We start from the raw sequence: 20,650 nt of genomic DNA, 5'->3' as shown, positions 1-20,650 counted from the left end.
TGCAACAGAATACACAGCACATGAAAAAGCATTTTTGTGATTGTTGTAATTCAACTAAAACTGTTTTGGCTTGAACTAAAACCTGAGCATTCACAGATGATGTAGTGCTAAAGAGCTGTAAATTCCAAGGTTGTAAATTAAAATTTATTTACAAGTTACAATTTTTTTTTTCTGGTTGCTTGAATAATTCAAAGGTGAACCTAATACACTAGTTAGTTCTAACTGCAAAGTAAAACAAATTCATGTACTCCATTAGTTAAAATTGTTTGTCCATAATAAATAAAACCTGATAAAATAACTCACCCAAGATATACATTCATGCTGTGAATATTCTCTGGAAATGGTTTGCCACTCTCTAAATCAGTGATACCAGCACCTTTTAAGTTCTCTTTCTGTTAGAAAAAAAACCACAGAACACCAAATCTATGAGTATTTTGAAGTTTCTACTGTAAGCCTTTTATTAGTATCAAACAACAGATCCACTCCACAGCAACTCCAAGCAAAGTATAATTATTCAAATTACCAACAACACAAATCAGTTGAATGGTTAAAAGCCTTAGACACACTTTTAACCATAACTTTTCCAGCATGCAGAAAACTAAATCAGTCTTCGAAGTATGCTAGTTCATTCACAGATGATCAACTACAATGAACTGGCATATTCTCTAGTCTTTTAAACTGTCTTTAATTGCTGTAGGATTTAATAAATCAACTCCTGCAAGCAGAAATGTGTCTGCCACACCTGAAATGTGTCATGGCCAGAGAACAAGGTTGATCCTGCAGCTTCTCGTGATACTTCAAAGAGGTTGTGTTTTCAGAAAAGTAGGGGGGGTGTTTTTGACCATGCATTATGAGGCAGCTTGGCAGTCCAGTGGATGGAGGGAACAACGACTGCATAGACACAATGTATAATACTAGTTTACAGGTGGGATCTGCAATGTCAAGAAAAAAACCCTTCCACTCTAAATTAATTTGGTGTTCTATGTTAATGACTTAAACCCTCCAAACCACAAATAATATATCCTAGTATAGTTTAGCAAATTTAGTATCAACAGTAAAAGTTGCCTGTAGTCAGTAAAAGCTGTCTCTTTTTTGTTCCTGTAAGCTATGTGCTGGCAACAGCATAGAAAATAATGCATTTCAGATCAGACATGTTCATAACAAGCTCAAATAATGACCACTTCACTGTTGTACCAGTAATGAAATTCTGGAGAGCAAACAGTAATTTTAGTAGGGCAGAAGTTTCTTAAAAGAAAGTCCAAGCACCGCACATAATTTGCAAATAAGGAATCTTACTTGACCATCTTCCACATTCAATAGCATGCAAGGAGTAACAGATCCTAAGCAGATAAATAATTTTCCAAGTTACAGGCAGAGATTTAACCACAGTGCAAACCTCTCCCCTCTTAACCACTAACAAGGTATAAACCATTTTCCCAGTACCTTTTCAGGTAAGACCAACATTTTTTTGGAGACTTCATAAATAAAGTGTAACTCTTTAAGTCAAAAAATCCCATATGTTTCATCTTTCAATTTTATTTTTTTAAAAATATTTAAACTTCAATCTTCCCACTTAATATTACCCTAATGGCTGTAAACTAATTACTTAAAAACAGAAAACCAGCTACCTGTAAACAAAGGAACATCAGGAAATCCATGTAAATTACTAAAAAGAAGCTAGAAGGGATATATTTGAATGCATGGTAACAACACCATATTTAGAAGATTTAACATGCAGGATTAGTTAGTTTAGACAGAAGCAATACGTAACAGCACATACTAGCTTCTCCTGAAGATCAGGCAGACCTTATATCGTATTCACAGTTTGCTTCAAAAATCTAAATAGCAGATCCACAAGCTGACCCACCCCCATCCCATGCCAAATATAAGATGCGCCAAGAATTGTTTTCACGCATTGAGAAAATTAAGGAACAACTTCCAGATACTTTTAATAGTAGACTACTGCAATAAAGATACACAAAATAAGTTCCCATGTTATACAGACTAATGCTACTAAGGCTTAAGACAAAGCAGAATACCTCACTCATTAGATCATCTCCAGCAACAACAGCTATTTTCAAATCAACATCTGCTTTCTTTGCCACATCCTGAAGGGCAGCTGCACAAGCAAGTGGATTAATTCCACCAGCATTACTGATGACACGAACACCTTATATTAAAAAAAAAAAAAGAAGGTAAATTCCAAAGGCAGCACCATCACCTATATTTTAAAAACCTTAAGTGTGCTGAAACGTAAGCAAGGTATCATCTTGCAAGGTGGCAGATATCTAATCAAGTAAAATACTAAAATCACATTAAAATATGAACCCCATTTAACCTGTCAAAGGATCACTAAAAGCCAGTACGAAATTTTTTACAGAAAAGTAATTATTATAGATATTTCTCATCTTTCCTTTATGCATGGAAGGAGAAAAATGACCAAAAAGACACATACTGAAGTAGATAGACAGTTTAAAAAAGTCTCCTATAGGAACAGTATTGGACACCAGTCATTCAAACATCCATGCTCCGCAAACAACTGCATTTTAGTAGAAATGTACATCTAACTAAAAATTCTGTACTGTTTGCAAGGCATTAGGTTCTCAGAAGTAATTCCCTTTCTCCTCTCAAACTCAGAAAGCTGTGAAGCTGTACTAATGTGAACAAGCAAAAAAGTGATCAGAAAGTGGTACTGTAAAATACACTGAAAACGTCTAGATCTCATGCTTTAACAAAGATATGTAAAGCAATCTTCAATTTACAAACTAAAGCCACAGTAAGAAATTCATGGAAATATATGTATATATTTATAATGATAGCAAACATTTTAAATTAGCCCAATTTAAACTTCACCATCAGACCTGTAAGTCAAATCTATTACCATGTGATTTTTCATAGTTATCTTAGAATGGTTTGGGTGGGAAGGGACCTTAAAGATCATCTAGTTTAAGCCGCCCTGCCATAGGCAAGGACACCTTCCACTAGACCAGGTTGCTCAGAGCCCCATCCAACACTTCCAGGGACAGGACATCCACAACTTCTCTGGGCAACCTGTTCCAGTGCCTCTCCACACAGTAAAGAATTTCTTCTTAATACAGAATCTAAATTTACCCTTCCTTCAGCTTAAGGACATCCCTCCTTGTTCAATTACTACATGGCCTTGTAAAAACTCCCTCTCCAACTCTCCTGTGGTACCCTTTAGGCACTGGAAGGCTGCTATAATGTCTCCCCAGAGCCTTCTCTTCTCCAGGCTGAACAGCCCCAACTGTCTCAGCCTGTCTTCATAAGCAGGTGAAGTTAATTAACATACAAACTCATACAAACAATAGCATACCTTTCCTGTGAATATCTTTTATATACGGAGCCATGGCAGTGGTGACAAAATCCGGAGTGTAACCTAAAACCTGAAATAATTAAGAGCTATAACCATCTCTTAGGGGTAGGTCAACCCAATCCCTTTCCTTGCTTAACAGGGAAAACAGGGAAGAACAACCACCTCTCAAAATGCTCGGACAATATGAGCATTAAGCCATGTCATACAATGCCATAAAATGACTTTTACTATATGAAACCGAGTAGATGAAAATAAATATATACACACAAGTAAAAGTATATGAAAGAAATCGTATCACCGTAACCAGACATGTCTTAAGCAGACTCCGGGTGCGAGTTGGGCTGAAGGGAGAGGTCGGGAAATACCGGAGCGCGCCCGCCCCAGCCAAGCCCGGCACGCTGCGCCTGGGCACCGACTCTACTTACGGGAGATCGGGCCCTGGCGGCCGTCAGCAGCGACATGGTGATCTCGGACAGGTAATCGAACACGAGGAAATCCAGCTTCCCTCCGTACAGCAGCTGCGGCACTGTCGGGCAAGGCAGAGCGGGCCGTCAGCACCGCGGCACCCCCGGCGCGCCCCGCCCGCCCCGGCCCGGCGCTTACGCAACGGGGCTGTTTGTGCCGCCCGCAGCCGGCGCCGCCCGCCCGCCCCGCGGTCCCGCCAGCCCCCGACCCCGACCTCAGCCCCCGCCGGCTCTTCCCGCAGCCCCCCGGGCAGCCGCTGCCGCCGGCGGCCCCGCCGCCACACCTGCGGCCGCCGTGTCGCCCCAGAAGCCCGAGGCGCAGCCGATGCGCACGGCGGCGCCCGCCGGGGGCTCGCAGCCCGCGCTGCGCCGGCGGCTCCAGCGGGGCGGGCGGGCGGCGGCCCCCAGAAGGCGCGACCCCCGCGGCCCCAGCAGCGCGGCGCAGCTCATGGTGGCGGCGGGCAGCAGCGCGGGCACCGCCCCAGCCGCCGCCCCGGCCCCGGCCGACCAACAGAGCGCCGGGGAGGGGCCGGAGGCCTGCGCAAGCGGCTGGGGAAAGGGGCGGGAGAAAGTCTATAAATCCTGGGCGTGCCGGGCTAAGTGATTGGAGCTGTGGGAGCTGTGAGCTGGGGTACCCTGAGTGAAAGCTGGCCAGCAGTGGCGGGGGCGAGCCTAAGGCGTGCACAGTTGGGCCTTCGGCTTTGGTTTGGGTTGTATCCTGGCCTAGGCCAGTCATGGATCAATGGCAGGAGGGTGCCGGGCTGTCGCATCCCCGAGGTGCTTCCCCGAGGGCACCCGTGTCGCTACCGAAGCAACAGGCGGTGTGTAGGGGGATAACCTTAAAAGTGGAAACGCTTTTCAGGTTGTGATAACTTCCAGAGCATGTCAGTCTGATTATGAAATGTTTATGTAACCCTCTCCTAAATACGAAATATGTTTATTAAAAAGTGAGGCTTTCTGTGGGAGTGCATGTCTCAGTTCTGACAGGAAAGGTTTCTCAGGTTCTGCATTGAATTTCTAGTCTGTGGGCATGAGATAAGTGTCACCAACCTAGGAACTTGTGCCGTATATGAGGAGGTTTCGCGATCAGAAGTCGGAACTGGAGGGCTGTGTCCGAACGCTAATCACGTATAGGTACTTCAGAGCTACTCCCTGTCTGACATGAACTGCAGTCACGTGAAGGACTATGACTGAATCAGTCTTACATACTAATTCGATGCAATAATAGCCAGGCCTCCCTTAATGCATGCACTTATATTTCATGAATTATCTCTTGCAAATGATACAAGAATAAAATCTGATGTCTTTGCAAGAGTGCTGAAAAATACAACGTTTGGTGCAACACTGACAATACTATGTCTGTGATGACGAGAGGGGGTTTAGTGATGTAAGAAGTAACCATGTTGAAAACAAATAAATAAGTACTGTTGAAAACAAATAAATAAGTACTTTTGAAAATTGTTGATAAAACTTCGGTTAGGCTAAATTCGACTTGCAATTATAAATAATGCAGTTGAGAGAAGATAGAAAATAGTTATGCTGGGATCTTAGAATTTAGTTCTCTATTTAGTGAGGTACAATGTTTTCCTATTGCAAAAAAAGGCTTTAAGGACTGTCTTCCAGTGTTCTTAGTGCTGCTAAGAACACTAGAAGTGATGAACAATTTCTGTCCTAAGTTATTAAAGAGGCAGAACCAAAGAGGTCACAGAGAAAGAAAATTTGGTTCCCTACACATAGCAAGGACCTAACTTTTGATTATTAAATTATTAAATACTTAATTATTATGTTGAAATTTTGCAAGGTTTGAGTCCTTATAAACTAGTAAACATCCAAATAATCATGGGGGACGGGGGGGAACATGTTATGTATGCATAGTTTACTCCAGCTTTGTCCTAAATATATGTAATAAATAGATATAATAAATATATGTGTTATTACTTTAGCTTTATCCTAAATATATATTTATTGTAGCTCCTTAAAGTAAACTTTGAAGCAAGAACCTGAAGAGAGAACTGTCTGGTATAAAATATTCAGCTATCAGTATAGACATAAAGATAGATACTTTCTGTAGTTAAATTTTTTAAGTGTCTTTCATGTGTGTTTCTATACAGAATACTTTGCAGTAAGATTCCAACATATTGCAGTATAGCAAGAAACATGGCTAATCCTCAGCAAATCATGCAATGGTCTCAAATCCTGTGGTGAAATTCAAATGCAGTTTACCTTGGCTGAGATACCGTAACCAACACGCTGCAGTCCTCACATCTATGCTTTAAATACACATTAAAAAGAAATGCCAATCACTGACAAACAGAATCATTTATAACCTATGAGTGTAAGTAAAACTTCCACTGAAATGTCTTGGGCCAAGATTTCATGCTGCACAACTGAATTTCTGGACGTTGGAAGACCTGGCTGCTCACACCAAGTGACCCAGAGGCCGGTAGATGGCTGTGTTTCACCTCTGTCGGCAGCCGCCTCGCCTGCAAAACAACCTCTGGCCGCAGAAGGTGCCGTCGGCTCCTACCGGCATCCTCTGTGCTGCACCAGGCAGAGAGGCAAATGTGTGCGTTTCACCTCATTTGGACTAACAGGGCATTTTATCTATATTAAGATATAAATATTCACATGCACATGTGTACATTGGTAGAATAGTCTTGTAATATAGAGGAGTGCTTTATTCTTTTCATTTCTTTCAAGTATTGTCATAGCATGGATTTTAAAAGCGACTGCTCATGGTTCTGTGAAGGACTGGATCTTGCTTTGTCAGAAATCATTTCAATGCCCTTATGGAACCTTAAATACAGTTTTAGCAAATTTGCATATGGATGTTGATGTGTGTGAGAAAGAATTAATATCCAATGTGTATAAAATACTAAGACACACCTATTAGTTGATCTGCCAAAAACATGAGGAAAGGGTTTAGGATTGTTTCTATTATTTGCAATGGTGCACTGATGAAGGGATCAAAGCCTGTATTCTATTGGTTCCCCCAGCAGTTTTGTTTCTTGCACAATTTAGACTTGTCCAAAAGTAAGTAAGTAGGCTATTTTATAAGCTTGTTGAGATTCCAATAAAATAATCTATTTTTCGCAATAATAGTTTATTCACTACCTCTATTCTCTCAGCTTGATTATTCAAATTATTTTTTTAAAGACTGAGTTTTCATTATCATCATCATTCCATCATGAGCAGTAATGATTAGCTCAGAGCCTATAATTTCATACAGGAGGTTAGGATTGTTTTGATGAAAACAGAGGCAAATTATTTAGAGGTTATTTTCCAGGTAGGCTTGGGAGGCGATGTTCTGTCATGGTCAAGTCTTAATATTAAGATTTTGGGCTTTATATGATTTTACAGATTTTAGGAATAGTTTATTGCTCTTTGAGGACATCAGATGGCGCTGTGTGGTTGTCAGTGAAGCCCAAAAGAAACTACAATCAGTAACAAGCCTATGTGAAATTCATACACAGAGTTGCTAGTGAAAAACGTGACTGTATTTGTGGTCTGTATGGGAAATATGGGTCCACAATAATAGCTGCCATAACTCAGTCACGTGATAGGAATCCATTGCTTAATGTACAGCTTTTAAGAGTAAGCCAGTTTCTGAATTGCTCTCATAAGCTGTGAGAAGAAAGGGGGGGGGAGAGGGGGGAAATCTGGATTTAATTTTTATGCTGGAGAAAGAAAAAGGCTACAAATTAAAGAGGATAATTTTTTCCTGTTGATGGTTCAAATGATCAGCCTGAGATTCGATTTCCTTCAGTGACACTAAATACTTATATTTACTTTTAATGGGCTAGTGCCATTAATGTTTCATACATAGGCCTGTGCTTCTCTCCCTGTAAACAGATTTGTGCACCATCATGGAGCACAGATGTAGTGTAAAATAAATGTGAAATTCATTTTTCTGCTTTAATCATCCAGAATTAGTATCACTCAGGCCTAATTTTGGAAGTCACAGAAGACAACACAGAGTACATTTTTCCAAAGCAAATATACTTTCCATTATATTTCTAGGATTTTTCTGACAGTCAGGCTTCCTCTGATTGCTTAAAAAAGTACAAGCAAAGTATTTCACAGGCTGGGGGTTTATTGTGAAATATATTACATTTTTGCTATGTTTCTTTTAATGTCATTGTAAATAAGTTCCTGTTCAAACAATAGTTTCAGCATATATTTTAGTTTATTGAAGTAGGCTTTAGTTTATTGAGGCTCTGTCCTCTCAACTAATTACAAAATATTCAGCAAATATTTGAATTTACTACTTATCTGAGTCCCACAAATTGGTGCATTTCTTTGTTTAACAAATGGAGTTCACTGTTCTTGCCCTCAAGGTAAAGTATACACTGCAATCTCTCCTCTGCAGACAATCTGAATACCAGCCTTTCCTAAGTGAATCAACAGTTGAAAATGATCTCTGTAAATCAGTAAAGGGAGAGAATTTGCCATGTTGCATGTAATACCCCTATTTAAGGCACAAACAACTCAAAGCTCAATAATGATATTTCACTGAACCCAAAACATGGTTTAGGGTTTTGTAGTAATTTAGTAGATTTTTATCACTTTGAAGTATAACATCCTATGCTCTGGGACTCAGAAAAACCTGTCAACAACCTGCCTTGTTGACAAAACAACAAAATGAGTTATCTTCTGAACTATATTGACCGCATTCCTTTATATCACATTCCTGGGTTTTTTAGATATATGTCCTCTCCTAATACTTTAAGTTTTGAATGAAGTTTAAATAAAATCTTAAATGTATGAAATTAAGTAAATGCTAAGGAGAAACACTATAAAATTTTTCAAAAATAAGATAAAGCTCTTTCAAAGCATCAAACATCTGGCTTATGGATATGAAGTATTTTCAGGAGTACTATGAAGTGCCTTGATTTTTGGCCTTTTAAATTGTTAAATATTTTTTAAAATTTGTCTGCAATAATATTTGAAGACAAAATAAGAACTATGTGTTAAAGCAATAATCCTTGATTATTCTGTGTGGAAATCAAAAGATCTTTTAGGTTGTTATATTATCTACAAAAAGTGCTGACTTTTAGCAGTCACAAATCAATGTAACCTTCATGTTTTGATTTCAGAAAATGCATTATCCCATAATTATTAAAGAATGCACTCTAAAATGAGTGAAGGTACCTCTTCTGTATTCACAGTGTGCATGCAGCAAAATACCCCATAAATTCTTTCAAAATGGAAAGCTCTGGCTGACATGAAATACATACATTTCTTACTTTTCCTCTCTCACTTTTCAAAGAAATAACTATTTCCAGCCAGTATTTGAGCTGTAGCATAGTGAGTACCTGTACTGGTGTCACAGGTGAAAAGAAATTAAAGTCTCTTCCATGAAGAGCCATTGATTTTTGTTGACTCAGTTCAGGAAGGGTGGGGAAGAAGTGTGTTGCACAGAGTGGACTATCCAATTGGCAAAAATGTTGTGATTTACCTTTTGCCCAAGTTTTGAGTATTGAAAGAGAAAGATCAGCTACAAAACCTTTTTGTTTTTCATTTTCACTTTCGTACTGTTGGCTTTTTAGCACACCATCAGCATAACTTCAGTACTAGACAACTTGTTAGCTGTTTCTATTTCTCATCCTAATTGTCACTCACTCATTGATTGACCTAGCAAAGGGGATTTTGCCCACTAATCTGTTTAAGTTAGTAGTAGTACAAGCAGGGTGATGCATACTGATGATGGATTGCAAAGCAGAGTAGGGGTTTTTTTTCAATATTTATTATTTGGTATTTTTCTATATTTATTTTTGATGTTTGTTTTTAAATGGGAAAATTAACTGTGGGAGCATCTAAAAAAAATGCAAGTTCAAGTCAAGTCCACTGAACACTTTAGGTTAAACAGTAATAAAACCCCATTGAAAATGTTAAAATATGTCACTACAGAATTTCTGAAATACTGTAGACTGATTTTTCAGATTAGATTCTTAAGGCATGTAAGTATGAGTTTAAAAAACAGCTGTTTTTCCAAGACAGCCATAAGGATATAATGATATTCAGAAACTAATTTACAAACAAAAGCATATTTCTTTTGATTCATTTTTCTGAGGAAAGGTTTTCTATGAATACTGGGAAGGTGTTGGATAGAGTCCCAGTGGCTTTATGACAAAAATACTAATCAATATTGAGTTGAAAAAAGCTCTTTTAAACAAATAATGATTTACCTTTACTATCTCCTCAAAAATATATTGCAAGAAAAAAGTAAACTGAGTTTGAGAACTCTTATTTCCACCTGTGCTACACAAATTGTTCCTCATGTGCTAACAAAGCAGCAAATAGACTTACTGGAAATAAAACACTGTCCAGAAAATCAACATGGTTAAATTATGTTGGACACGTCTCAGGGTACAACTAGGTCTCTAGCACATTTGTTTGGTAAATGGGTCAGCTGTTTTGCAGCCAGAACACATCAAGACAAATGTCATGTAAGGGAGGAAAAATACTACATACTCATTCTTCTAAGAAAACATGTTGTTTTCAACTTAATGAAAAGCAGGAATAAAATATTTCTAAATAATGAATGGTGAAACCAGAGAAGAAAAGAAAAGGAAGCAAATATATGAAAGGATTAATTATTTAAAGCTAAATCATGACCATGTGCTTAGTAAAGCAAGCACAAATTTCTTGAGGTTCAGGTATCTACATCTTCTGCTAAGTAGTACCAGTGTTTGCAACCATAAATACAGCTAAGTAGAACTTACAAATGCAATGTGCAGATATTTGGTAATCATTAAGGCAATGTTGAAAATTGATTCCTTCATGAATATAAATATATACAGAGATCATTTTGTGCAACACAAGCACACGATTTAAAATTTGGGTTTTCTCTTCCTCACTCATTTTTAGGGATAATGGTCCTTTTGCTTTGTCTGCCCAATTAGCCAACTATCTTGAACATTGAAACTCTATTTATACATGGATATTATTTCATTACAACCATTCTCATGGTTTAATTCTAAAAGCTCAGGCTTTTTATCTCAAGATCAACTAGGCTATTACTGCCAGAGTTGACTATTGTCATCTTTTCTGCCTCTTGAAGTTCTTGCCCAGAAACACAAGACAATTGTTTTCATTTTCTGTAACCAAATACTCTTCTGACAGAATTTCAAACCTATATGTACTGTTATTAGTGACAAAAGGGAAAGGGGTGTTCTTTAGTCTGTTAAAGGCTGAGGGATACCTGAATTGTGTTATGTGGTTCACCTAATTGCGTCACGGACAGCACGTGCCCATCTGCACTCTTCAGTGTACATCTGCAGTTAAAGCTGGGCCAGTTATCTTACGAAGTTCATACCAGCCATCTGCTCATTCTGTATTGTCATATCTAAGGGAATCCTGCTGGTGCACAGCCTCTGACATTGTACCTCCAGGACCCTGTGGACCCATGTGTCATGACCTGCAAAGAAGCAGCAAAGCAAGCTCAATGTATGAGGAGCAGTGGCAAGGAGGTTCACTGGTAGTTTCCTGAGTCGATGTTAACACCATCAATGAAGAAACAATAAAAAAAACACAAAAGCAGGTAGACTTTTACCCAGTTTTAATTTACTTTATTTTCACTCTTTAAGAAACAGAACTAACCACATAAAAGGTGGACTCATGTCCTTTCTGTATTAGTATGGACAACAGAAGCACATTCTGCACATGACTCTGGAGGGTAATACCAGATTTGGAAGGACAAACTTATAGCAGTCATCTTCTGAAAAATACTTTTGGCAGCCTGGCAGCTAACTCACTGGTCATCAGTACAGCTACTGGAAAGCTGGCTCTCCCATGAACAGTGCTTCAGCTTCACGAAAGTGTCACATCAGTTGGATTTTTAGCATCATGAATACTCATATTTCCTTCTGGCAATATCTTTGAACATGATAGGAACATTCTGTTTGACCTAATGTGACCAGATAAAAAGAGGACATACAGGTCAGGAACTCTCCATGTTTCAGGGCATAATTTGATGTAATTTTGTAATAATCTGGTTTATATGGAATGCTTTTGTCTATGTTTTAAGTACATATTAAGCAAAGTTGAAGTATTGATCCTGCTGTACAAAGGTGAAATCATTTGCCTGAAATCACAAAGCTGACCCCAGTAACAAAAGATCTAGCAGTGAGCCCCAGTCCCACCGTTCTTTTCATCATTTGGTCAAATGTGTAATGAAGTCAAAAGCCTCATTCAACGTTGTCTCATCACGCATGATGCTGTACAGGCACAAAATCCAGCTTTGTCTGGAGAAGTCACAGCCTGGAGACCAGGTGCAGGGCATGAGTGGAAAGGTATGATTGCTGTTAATACAGATAGCACATACTGAAACAATTTGCCTGGGACAAAGCCCATAGCAGAAAAGGAGGCCTGTCACCAGTCTTCTAGCAATATTGAATAAGGCAGATTCCAACAAACTAAGTTCCCCAATAAGAAAGCATTGACCAAAGTCATTGAAATGGACTCCTTGTGTTGAAGGGTAGGGAACATTTGTGCTTTCATTGTCTGTGACAAATACCACAGGCTTCTCTGCAGATATGCCACTGTCCAGCAACTTCATACTTTTCTCTTCCTCAGTTTTGTCATCCACAGAATAGGGAAAATTATGTTGAGTCTCTTTGCAAAGCACATTGAGATCTGTGGCAGAGAAGTGCTACATAACCACAAAACAGTGTTTATTGTTAGGCTACAGTTGTTGCACATAATTCAAATGGCTACTGTGGCTTTTCCTTGTACTATTTGAGTGAAATTCTGCCAGCCCCTGTCGTGAAGCCGTGTGTGTTTCCTTATGCTCATGTTACTGGATGTAGCATCTCAATGCCTTGTTCCACTTTCCTGCCTCCCCTGAGGCCTGTCTGGAGCAGAGATCAAGTGGCTAAGTGGGAAACAGGTTCTGAAAATGGGAGGAGTAAGAGAGGTGTGCAAATTCTGGGAATCCACCTCAAAACCCTACCCCACCTCTTCCCACCACCTCCCAGTGCCCGCCCCTAGCTTCAGCCTGCCTCCTTAAACTGCTGCCACCTTAAACTGTGCTGGGTTGAACATTTTCAGCTGCTGACTGCACAACTGCACAGAGCAGCCGTCAGCACCTGGTGGGACAGACATGATGGGGCTGAGGTTACACAGCTGGACTCCCCTGGGGTGTCTCTTCTCCCTGCTCTTTTGTACCAGCATGGCGGTAAGTGAAGAGAGAGTGTTAGAAAACATGTTCTTTCTGACAGAAAGCACTGTCAGAAAAAATCCACTGAAAATGGTCTTCTTTCTTCTCTTCAGTATGTTGCTACCAGAGACAACTGCTGCATATTGGATGATCGATTTGTAAGTACCTGAAAAATTTTCTTTTATCTTAAGAGTGTAATTAAAGCTTTCCTATGCTGATTATTAACTACCATTATCACTTGAACCTCGTTGTTTTCAATACTTATTAAGTGTGCTGTGCTTAAACCTGTTATTTTCTAATAGCAATGCACGCTTGGTAAAAACGTAAGGGAGGCTGCGCTGTGGATGAAAGCACATATCCAGAAGATGCTACAAAAGTAATAGCATGCACTGTTTTCTTGCTTTGTATGCACATAGCATGAAAGTAAACTGCCTCTGTAAATACAAATACAGCAGAGTGGCAAATTCCTGTTCTTTTTTATCCACTATCATTTGTGTCAGCAGTGCAGGAAAGTTTCTCTGCCCAAATATTCTGCTCTCCTTTCTTTGGTCCCAAAACATTGCCAACTATTATTCTTTCTTCTTTAGGGTAGCTTCTGCCCAACAACCTGTGGCATTGCAGATTTCTTTAATAAATACCATGTCACTGTGGATAATGAACTGCAGGAAATGGAGAGAATTTTGCAGCAAATTTCTAACTCCACAGTGACAGCAGAACATCTGATTCAGCACATCCAAGGCCTCTATCCTTCAGAGAAGCAGACATTACCAAGTGAGAATATAGAAATAACTGCACAATTGAAAAATATAATTTATGTTGTTTTCCTTTTAAATTGCATAATTGCAATTATTTTATACCTTTGTCTGTTTTACAGATTCGATTGATGCTCTTACTCAAAAGTCCAGGAAAATAATTGAAGAAATTATCAGATATGAAAACACTATATTGTCTCATGAAAATACTATACAGTAGGTATCTTCCACTTTTTATGTTATTGACAATACAAATTGTTTTATTTCTGTTCTTTTATCAAGTGCCACCATGGCTCTCTCAGAAACGTTTTTTTGTGCTGACATGGACAGTTTTGCTGACACTGTCATTAGTAGCTGCCTAGCAAGGCACAGGAGGATCTAGAGGATGTGATACTGAATTCTCTGCTCATCTGCATGATCTGTTAATTGTGCAAGAAGTGCAAGATAAGAATGCCATGAAGCCTGGCAATATTTCTATTTATGTTTCTTTTGCTGTAGCAGCTACCCCTACATTTTTTTTCATGATCTTTGGAGGTCATGAGTTCGTGCTGTAATGCAGAGTGTGTGGAATATTTATACAATCATTCATTCTGACCAATTTTTCTGCATATATCCATGAAAATCAGCTCAGTTACATTGTTATAAATCATAATTAACTTTAAACTCATTAGTAGTCTGTTCTACATTGACATTGAAAATAAAATTGAAAACATCATTAATATTTTTAAATCTTAAGGATATGTTTTTTGACCTGAATGTAAAAAATCTCCACTTCTATACCATTATGTCAAAGATTGTTTAGGCATTCTGACACTTACAGCAGTTTATTTACAGAACTCATGTTTTATAAATACATCCATAATTAAGGAGGAATAGTTTATAATTTACTTTAGGAGAGCAAAGTAAAACTCTCCATAGAGTTATATTCATACATTAATAACTAGTTAGAGTTTTGGTGATTAGAGTCAAATTTTGCATGTGGTTTTGAGTAAGGTTAAGCATGTGCTTTCCAATTTTGGCTAGTTTCCTTAACTTTAAATATCAGTGCTAATAGAGGCACCTCCTTTTACAGGGGTGCATGCAGCAGCATGCTAGATATATGAGGTGTGTGTACAGGGAAATGTGTATTATATATTCAGAAACAGAGGAGTCAACAGCCCATTTTTATGTCTTTCTGTCCAGGCAATTGACAGATATACATATATTGAACAGCAACAGGATCACACAGCTGAAAGAGAAGATTACCCAGCTTGAGTTACAGTGTCAGGAGCCATGCCAAGACAGGGCTGAAATACAGGAGACAACTGGAAGAGGTATGCAAAATGCTTCATATATGGTGGAGAATTAATTCAGTTACAAATGCCGCCGATTGACGTCACAGCAACGAGTTATTTGTAATCTTGTGGGCTGTGGATTTCTGCAAAGATATATAAAATGTCAAGTTTTATATAAAACTGGTGCTTGGATAAATGTCAGTGGCAAGTAGACACTCTGCAAACAAGGCATTCAGATGGGACACAGTTCTTCCATGGACTTTTTAGCTAAAATACCATTGTCCCAAAATGTATGCTAAACGTAAGTAGACTTTCGATGGACAAACAGAAGATAAAAAATTATTCCATTAGTTCCAAAAGAGTCCTTTTTTGTTGCTATAAAAATTAATGCAATGACTATGTTTTACATTTAAGTTGCTTAAACTCTATGTGAGACTAAATTCATCTTCATCTTACACAAGTCCTGGGATGCTTGGTAAGAATTTTTATGGCAGTGACATTAAAGTATGTGGACTAAATAGCTAACTTTGCAACAATGGCATTTAGATTAATTGTATTTCTTGCGCTAAGAAAGTTAGAATATAAAATATATGTGAGGACAGAACTGTAGCTAGATTAATCATGATCCTTTGAATATCTTTACTTCAGATTGCCAAGACATTGCAAATAAAGGTGCCAGGAAAAGTGGTCTTTACTTTATCAAGCCTCAGAAAGCCAAGCAGTCATTCCTAGTCTACTGTGAGATTGATTCATATGGCAATGGCTGGACGGTATTACAAAGGGTATGTCTCTTATGTATTATTACTATCAGCAAGCTTATTGCATTGGCACAGATTTATTTACCTACATAAGATACATATATTTTTGACTGAGGTTTTTATTTCTGGTTTTGGTGGTTTTTTCCCCCCAGAGACTGGATGGGAGTGAGGACTTCACTAAAAATTGGGTTCAGTACAAGGAAGGATTTGGACACCTGTCTCCAGATGACACCACTGAGTTCTGGCTGGGCAATGAGAAGATACATTTAATAACTACACAGTCTACTCTGCCTTACACCTTACGAATAGAACTGGAGGACTGGAGTGGCAAAAAAGGGTATTTGCTCATGATGCTTTTGAAAATGACAGCTTAAAACCTACTGCTCCCACTGCTGCATCAGTTTGTACAGCTTTGAAGAAATTACAAGCCCTTAGACCTGCTAACATGCGTAGGACACTGCTTTGGCTCCTGAACTTAGAGCTGTGACAGCAGTCACTGTGGGACTTGTTGCCAGGCACACGTGCATGTCTGAAGGCCACATGCTGTCAGCACTCATTTATTAGGCAGAAGGAATATGTTTCTTCTCTTCAAGTTTCTTCGAGTCTTATGTGTCTTATGGGCTACATGACAGTTATAAGTCCCTTACAAATGAACTGTTCTGTTCTGTTCTTTTATTTTCTATTCTATGTATTCCTTTCTTCTGGAGGACTTATTGTCCTTGCTATTTCTGGAGACATCCGCTCCTTCCACCAAGATATGTCTCATGACCTAAGTAAACCTCACCATTACGAACCTGGGAGATGTAGATATATGTGTGTGTGTGAGTGTTTTTATAATGTAGATATTTCATACATCAGTGAAGACTAATAGTCAGAAAACATGTCTGGTTCTGGAGCACAAAAGTTGGTTGGATGTATATCATTGAACTGCGATCCACAATCACATAAAATCAATTCCTTTTAAAAAGCTAGGATGTAATAAATGCCTTTTCTGCAGTTCTAACACCTATGCATTTTCCATTTGTGCATGACTCGGAATGCAGCTTGCTCATAGTCACCATTCTCCTTTGTTTACAGCACTGCTGACTATGCTGTATTCAAAGTGGGAAGTGAAGAAGATAAATATCGACTGACTTATGCCTACTTTCTTGGTGGTGAAGCCGGGGATGCCTTTGACGGTTATGATTTTGGAGATGACCCAAGTGATAAATCCTTTACCTTTCATAACGGCATGCAGTTCAGTACCTATGATAATGACAATGATAAATATGATGGCAACTGTGCTGAGCAAGATGGATCTGGATGGTGGATGAATAGATGTCATGCTGGCCACCTCAATGGCAAATATTATACAGGTGAAGTGTCTTCTAAATGCTTATAATCCAGGATTATATATCTTTGCCATTAAAATTGCATTTTAGTGGCAAAGAAAAATCCAAATCTGGCAATAACTGTTAACACCAGCAGTAGGAACTCTCCATCCCAAAGTGGTAGAATCAATCCTGAGAGAAGCAAACTAGGAGGACAAGGGCAGTGAACGGGGCCTGTTAGCATGCCCAGGGGTGCCATGGAAGTGTTAGTACCAGAAACATGTATGGGCACATTAACTATTTTAGAAAGCAACTAACTGTTTTACTCCAACTGATATTTTTTAGGTGGTGTGTACACAGCACAAGATGCTGGTCCATCCGGATTTGACAATGGCATTATCTGGGCAACCTGGCGTGACCGTTGGTACTCCATGAAGAAATCTGCAATGAAAATCATCCCATTCAACAGACTGTCAGTAGATGGACAGCAGCACAATCTAGGCACCAAACAGGTTCGACCACAGGGCCAAGGAGATAATTAAAATAATAACAGAACATAGTGATCATTTCAAACACTGAGCATGGACAGCTGAAGTGATAAGCCCACTTACAGAAGCTGGCTTTGTTTACCATTTTGTCACAGAAATACTTGTACTTCGATTTTAGTATACTTTTTACATTACTGTTTCTTTTAACAGATAAATAAATGGATAGTCTCATGATCAGAAATAATCCCTTGCCCTTATGTGTTTTAAATGTTACATTTTTAATTTCGAACTAGTATAACAATGTATGAACACTATCAACATCATCATAGCCTTATATATGTCTTTCTTTAGAAGAACATTAAAATACTCTTTTTTTCTGTTGTAGGTTGGAGACGCGTAAAGGACAATTTCACAAAGGCCAATCTGAACAAGGAAAGCGAATCTTTTTTCTCCTAGACACTGAACTTACCTAACATTACAGTTTTGACTATAAAAAACCATTGACTGTAAGACGCCCAAACCTCTTCCCTGAGTGGTGCTTACCTCTGTGGATGGTTATTTTTTTCTGTACACATTCTCAATAAATTTTTGATTATTACAAAAGAAGTCTGAACTTGTTATCTGTGCTCTGCAGTTGGCCAAACAAAACTAAGAAAACTTTTGATGGTTGGTAGGTTACTCTGATCAAACCTATTTGATTCAGTCATTTCTGAATTGCACACCAGTGGTTTCTGCTCTTTGTTTAGAGACACGAGTTGGAGCTATTTCTCCATAAAATGTGGCTTGTTTCCCAAAGTTTTCAAGTTTTCTAATAAAATTGTTTTGTGACATAGATCAAAGTACATAGCAACTTGAAAGTGGCCTATTTTACTGCTGAAGACTACTTAACTGAATTTACCACAAAGTAGTGTTCAATCAGGATGTGTTAGGAAGTATACTATCAATGACCAAGAACAGTGTTTTACTCCAGAGCATACATACTAACAAGTCGCTTAAATTTTACTCAGAATAGGTTTCATTTGCTCTACGACACACAGTAGTGCACTGTACAGCCATTTTTCCTGGATACCCCCCTTTTTTCATAAATATTTAAAATTGATCTAGTGTATCTAGTGTCATTATCCAACTAAAAAATGTTAAATTTTACAGCATAAATTCATTGTATTTTACTTGCATTTTCTTTTTCTGGATCTGGTAATAATTTCCCATGTGATCCACATAAGCAAATTCATAGCACAGATCAAGACCTGCAAAGAGTTTGCGATGCTGTCTGAATGTACTTGCTCAAAATCTGATGAGTACATTTGAGTAGTGCATTAGCAAATCACTTTAGGCTTGTAGACAAATTTGTCAACAAAAAATACACTCAGAGGTAGAAACTATGTCAAGCTGATATATTAAGAAGTGAAACAGGAAGTGTATCCCAGTCTTTATTTTTAGCTACTTGTGAAAGAACAGAAATTGCTCTGGTATTTCTCAATAGCACATTCAAGTGCTTTATTTTAAAGACAGGGAGACATTACACTAAATAAGACAGATGTTAAAGTCAGTTTATGCTACCTCAACAGTCTTCCAATTTTGGTGCCTAGGTCTCTAGTGAGACTGCTGCTGAGCCTCTTCCCTGGATCTGAGTCTCCACAGCATGATAAAGTGCTGGCTCCCTCTCATTTTTACTGAGGTTTTGAATTAATTGAAGTTTTACTCTTGGACCAAAATCTAAGAGGAATGTTTGTTTCTCACAAGTAGGTAAGAAGCCTACTTGTGTAGGGTCACCCTACATCATTAGTGTAGGGTCAGATGGGGCTAACAACTGTTTGAGATGAGGGATGACCCCTCCACACCACTGAACTGGTGTATTTGCACAACTTTGTTGCACCCATGCAACCAGCCATGCTGCACAGCTCACCACCAGCCTTTACACCCAATTCCTCACCAAGTAAAGCAGTTTTCCTGAACGTTTTGTGCTTTAAGGCCTTTCCCATGGCTCCTCCTAGCTGAAGCAGTATGTGTAGAGAGGTTGGAGAGAAGGATGCAAGGGAAGGGTTGGCAAACCCAGTCTGACCCTGATTCTGCAAACACACACTTGAGAGGCATTGGCCGAGTCCCTTCCACTTCCTGTTTTCAATTTATGCCACCTATGACATGACTTTAAGGTTGATATTACTTATATATTTGCAACATGTATTTTAAAAATATTCCTTTCCCCTCTGTATCCACACTGCTGGGCCTGAACTGTGATTTGCCTCTCCTGGTTTAGCTTTTGGCTACAATGATTTATTTCATGATAATCTGCTGTAACTGCACACACTCCATTGGTGTGAGCTGGCATTTTATGGACTGCTCACCATAATTAAGATTAGCTTATTCTTCCAGTTGTTTTGTTGATTGGTGTCTTAAGTTTTCACAAATCATTTTAACCTCTGGAGAGGAGCATTTACTCCAATGGTCAGGAGAGTCAGAGTTAGTGAATCCAAAAAGCCTGATCTTTCAAACAAGTCCTATGCCAGAGTTCATCAGTGAGTCAGGCAGAATCCCAGCCCACAGTTATATTCTCTGGGCCCTGAAAAAAATCTGGCAAGAGTCATGCCTTTGGAAGCTCCTTTCTTCTGTGTCCAACCCTCTGTCTATCAGAAACAGGCCTGAAAAGACCTCCTATTCCCTCTAACTCTTAAAAAGAGAATAATACTCTCTGTATTATTTTTTGCAAGCAAATACATTGCAATTGAACTTAATGCCCCTATTTTGTATACTGAGATCTTGTCTTTCTTTTCTCTAAATTAGTCTTTATTGTACATGACCCTCAGACCATAGCCTATAGTAAAAGTTGCCTGTATTTAGAAAAATCTGTCCCTCTCAGTTTATAATAAATTTAGTATAGGACTTGGTGGCCTTTTTTGCACACCTTGTGCTTGCAGTGACTCTTCCAAAGACCTCTGTAGCACAAAACAGAGGAATATCACTCCAAAGTTAAAAAAAAAAAGTGGATAAGGAAGGGATAGAGGAAAAAAGAGTCAAATAAAGTGCATGGACTGGAGGACTTTCTGGATTCCTCAGTTTTGGGATATTGCATGGGGAAAGTGTGGGACCAGGTGCTGGGACTGACTAGTAAC

The 20,650-nt window shown here is 38.8% G+C and overlaps 2 protein-coding genes across 2 annotated transcripts in view; one reads left to right on the top strand and one right to left on the bottom strand.

Annotated features, from left to right (window-relative positions):
• The window catches only part of LOC108492924, a 63,769-nt gene extending 59,201 nt beyond the window's left edge, over window positions 1-4,568 (bottom strand). The window contains exons 1-6 of the mRNA XM_017805782.1: window positions 4,434-4,568; window positions 4,083-4,347; window positions 3,760-3,860; window positions 3,335-3,404; window positions 2,040-2,170; window positions 304-392 (exon numbers count right to left, since the gene is read on the bottom strand). Coding sequence (XP_017661271.1) covers window positions 304-392; window positions 2,040-2,170; window positions 3,335-3,404; window positions 3,760-3,860; window positions 4,083-4,347; window positions 4,434-4,568 — 791 coding nt within the window. The remainder of the gene's footprint in view (window positions 1-303; window positions 393-2,039; window positions 2,171-3,334; window positions 3,405-3,759; window positions 3,861-4,082; window positions 4,348-4,433) is intronic.
• Window positions 4,569-12,827: 8,259 nt separating this feature from the next.
• FGG (fibrinogen gamma chain) lies at window positions 12,828-18,143 on the top strand. The gene is made up of 10 exons (XM_017805826.1): window positions 12,828-12,976; window positions 13,072-13,116; window positions 13,546-13,729; window positions 13,833-13,926; window positions 14,893-15,023; window positions 15,633-15,766; window positions 15,895-16,079; window positions 16,820-17,097; window positions 17,398-17,564; window positions 17,926-18,143. The coding sequence occupies exons 1-10, from the start codon at window positions 12,902-12,904 to the stop codon at window positions 17,938-17,940; spliced, it is 1,308 nt and encodes a 435-aa protein (XP_017661315.1). The 5' UTR covers window positions 12,828-12,901; the 3' UTR covers window positions 17,941-18,143.
• Window positions 18,144-20,650: the final 2,507 nt, after the last annotated feature.

Source organism: Lepidothrix coronata, unplaced genomic scaffold (genome assembly GCF_001604755.1).
Source record: "Lepidothrix coronata isolate B3197 unplaced genomic scaffold, Lepidothrix_coronata-1.0 Scaffold13, whole genome shotgun sequence".
Taxonomy (NCBI): Eukaryota; Metazoa; Chordata; class Aves; order Passeriformes; family Pipridae; genus Lepidothrix; species Lepidothrix coronata.
Note: the sequence above shows the minus strand (reverse complement) of the source record. Positions and strands in the feature narration are given on the sequence as shown.

What these genes read in the sequence shown, in the direction of transcription:
- FGG (XM_017805826.1), top strand. Translation starts at nt 12,902, where the DNA reads ATGATGGGGCTGAGGTTACACAGCTGGACTCCCCTGGGGTGTCTCTTC. An exon ending in GCATATTGGATGATCGATTT is followed by an intron (nt 13,117 to 13,545) that starts GTAAGTACCTGA and finishes TTTCTTCTTTAG; the next exon opens with GGTAGCTTCTGCCCAACAAC. An exon ending in CAATGGCAAATATTATACAG is followed by an intron (nt 17,098 to 17,397) that starts GTGAAGTGTCTT and finishes GATATTTTTTAG; the next exon opens with GTGGTGTGTACACAGCACAA.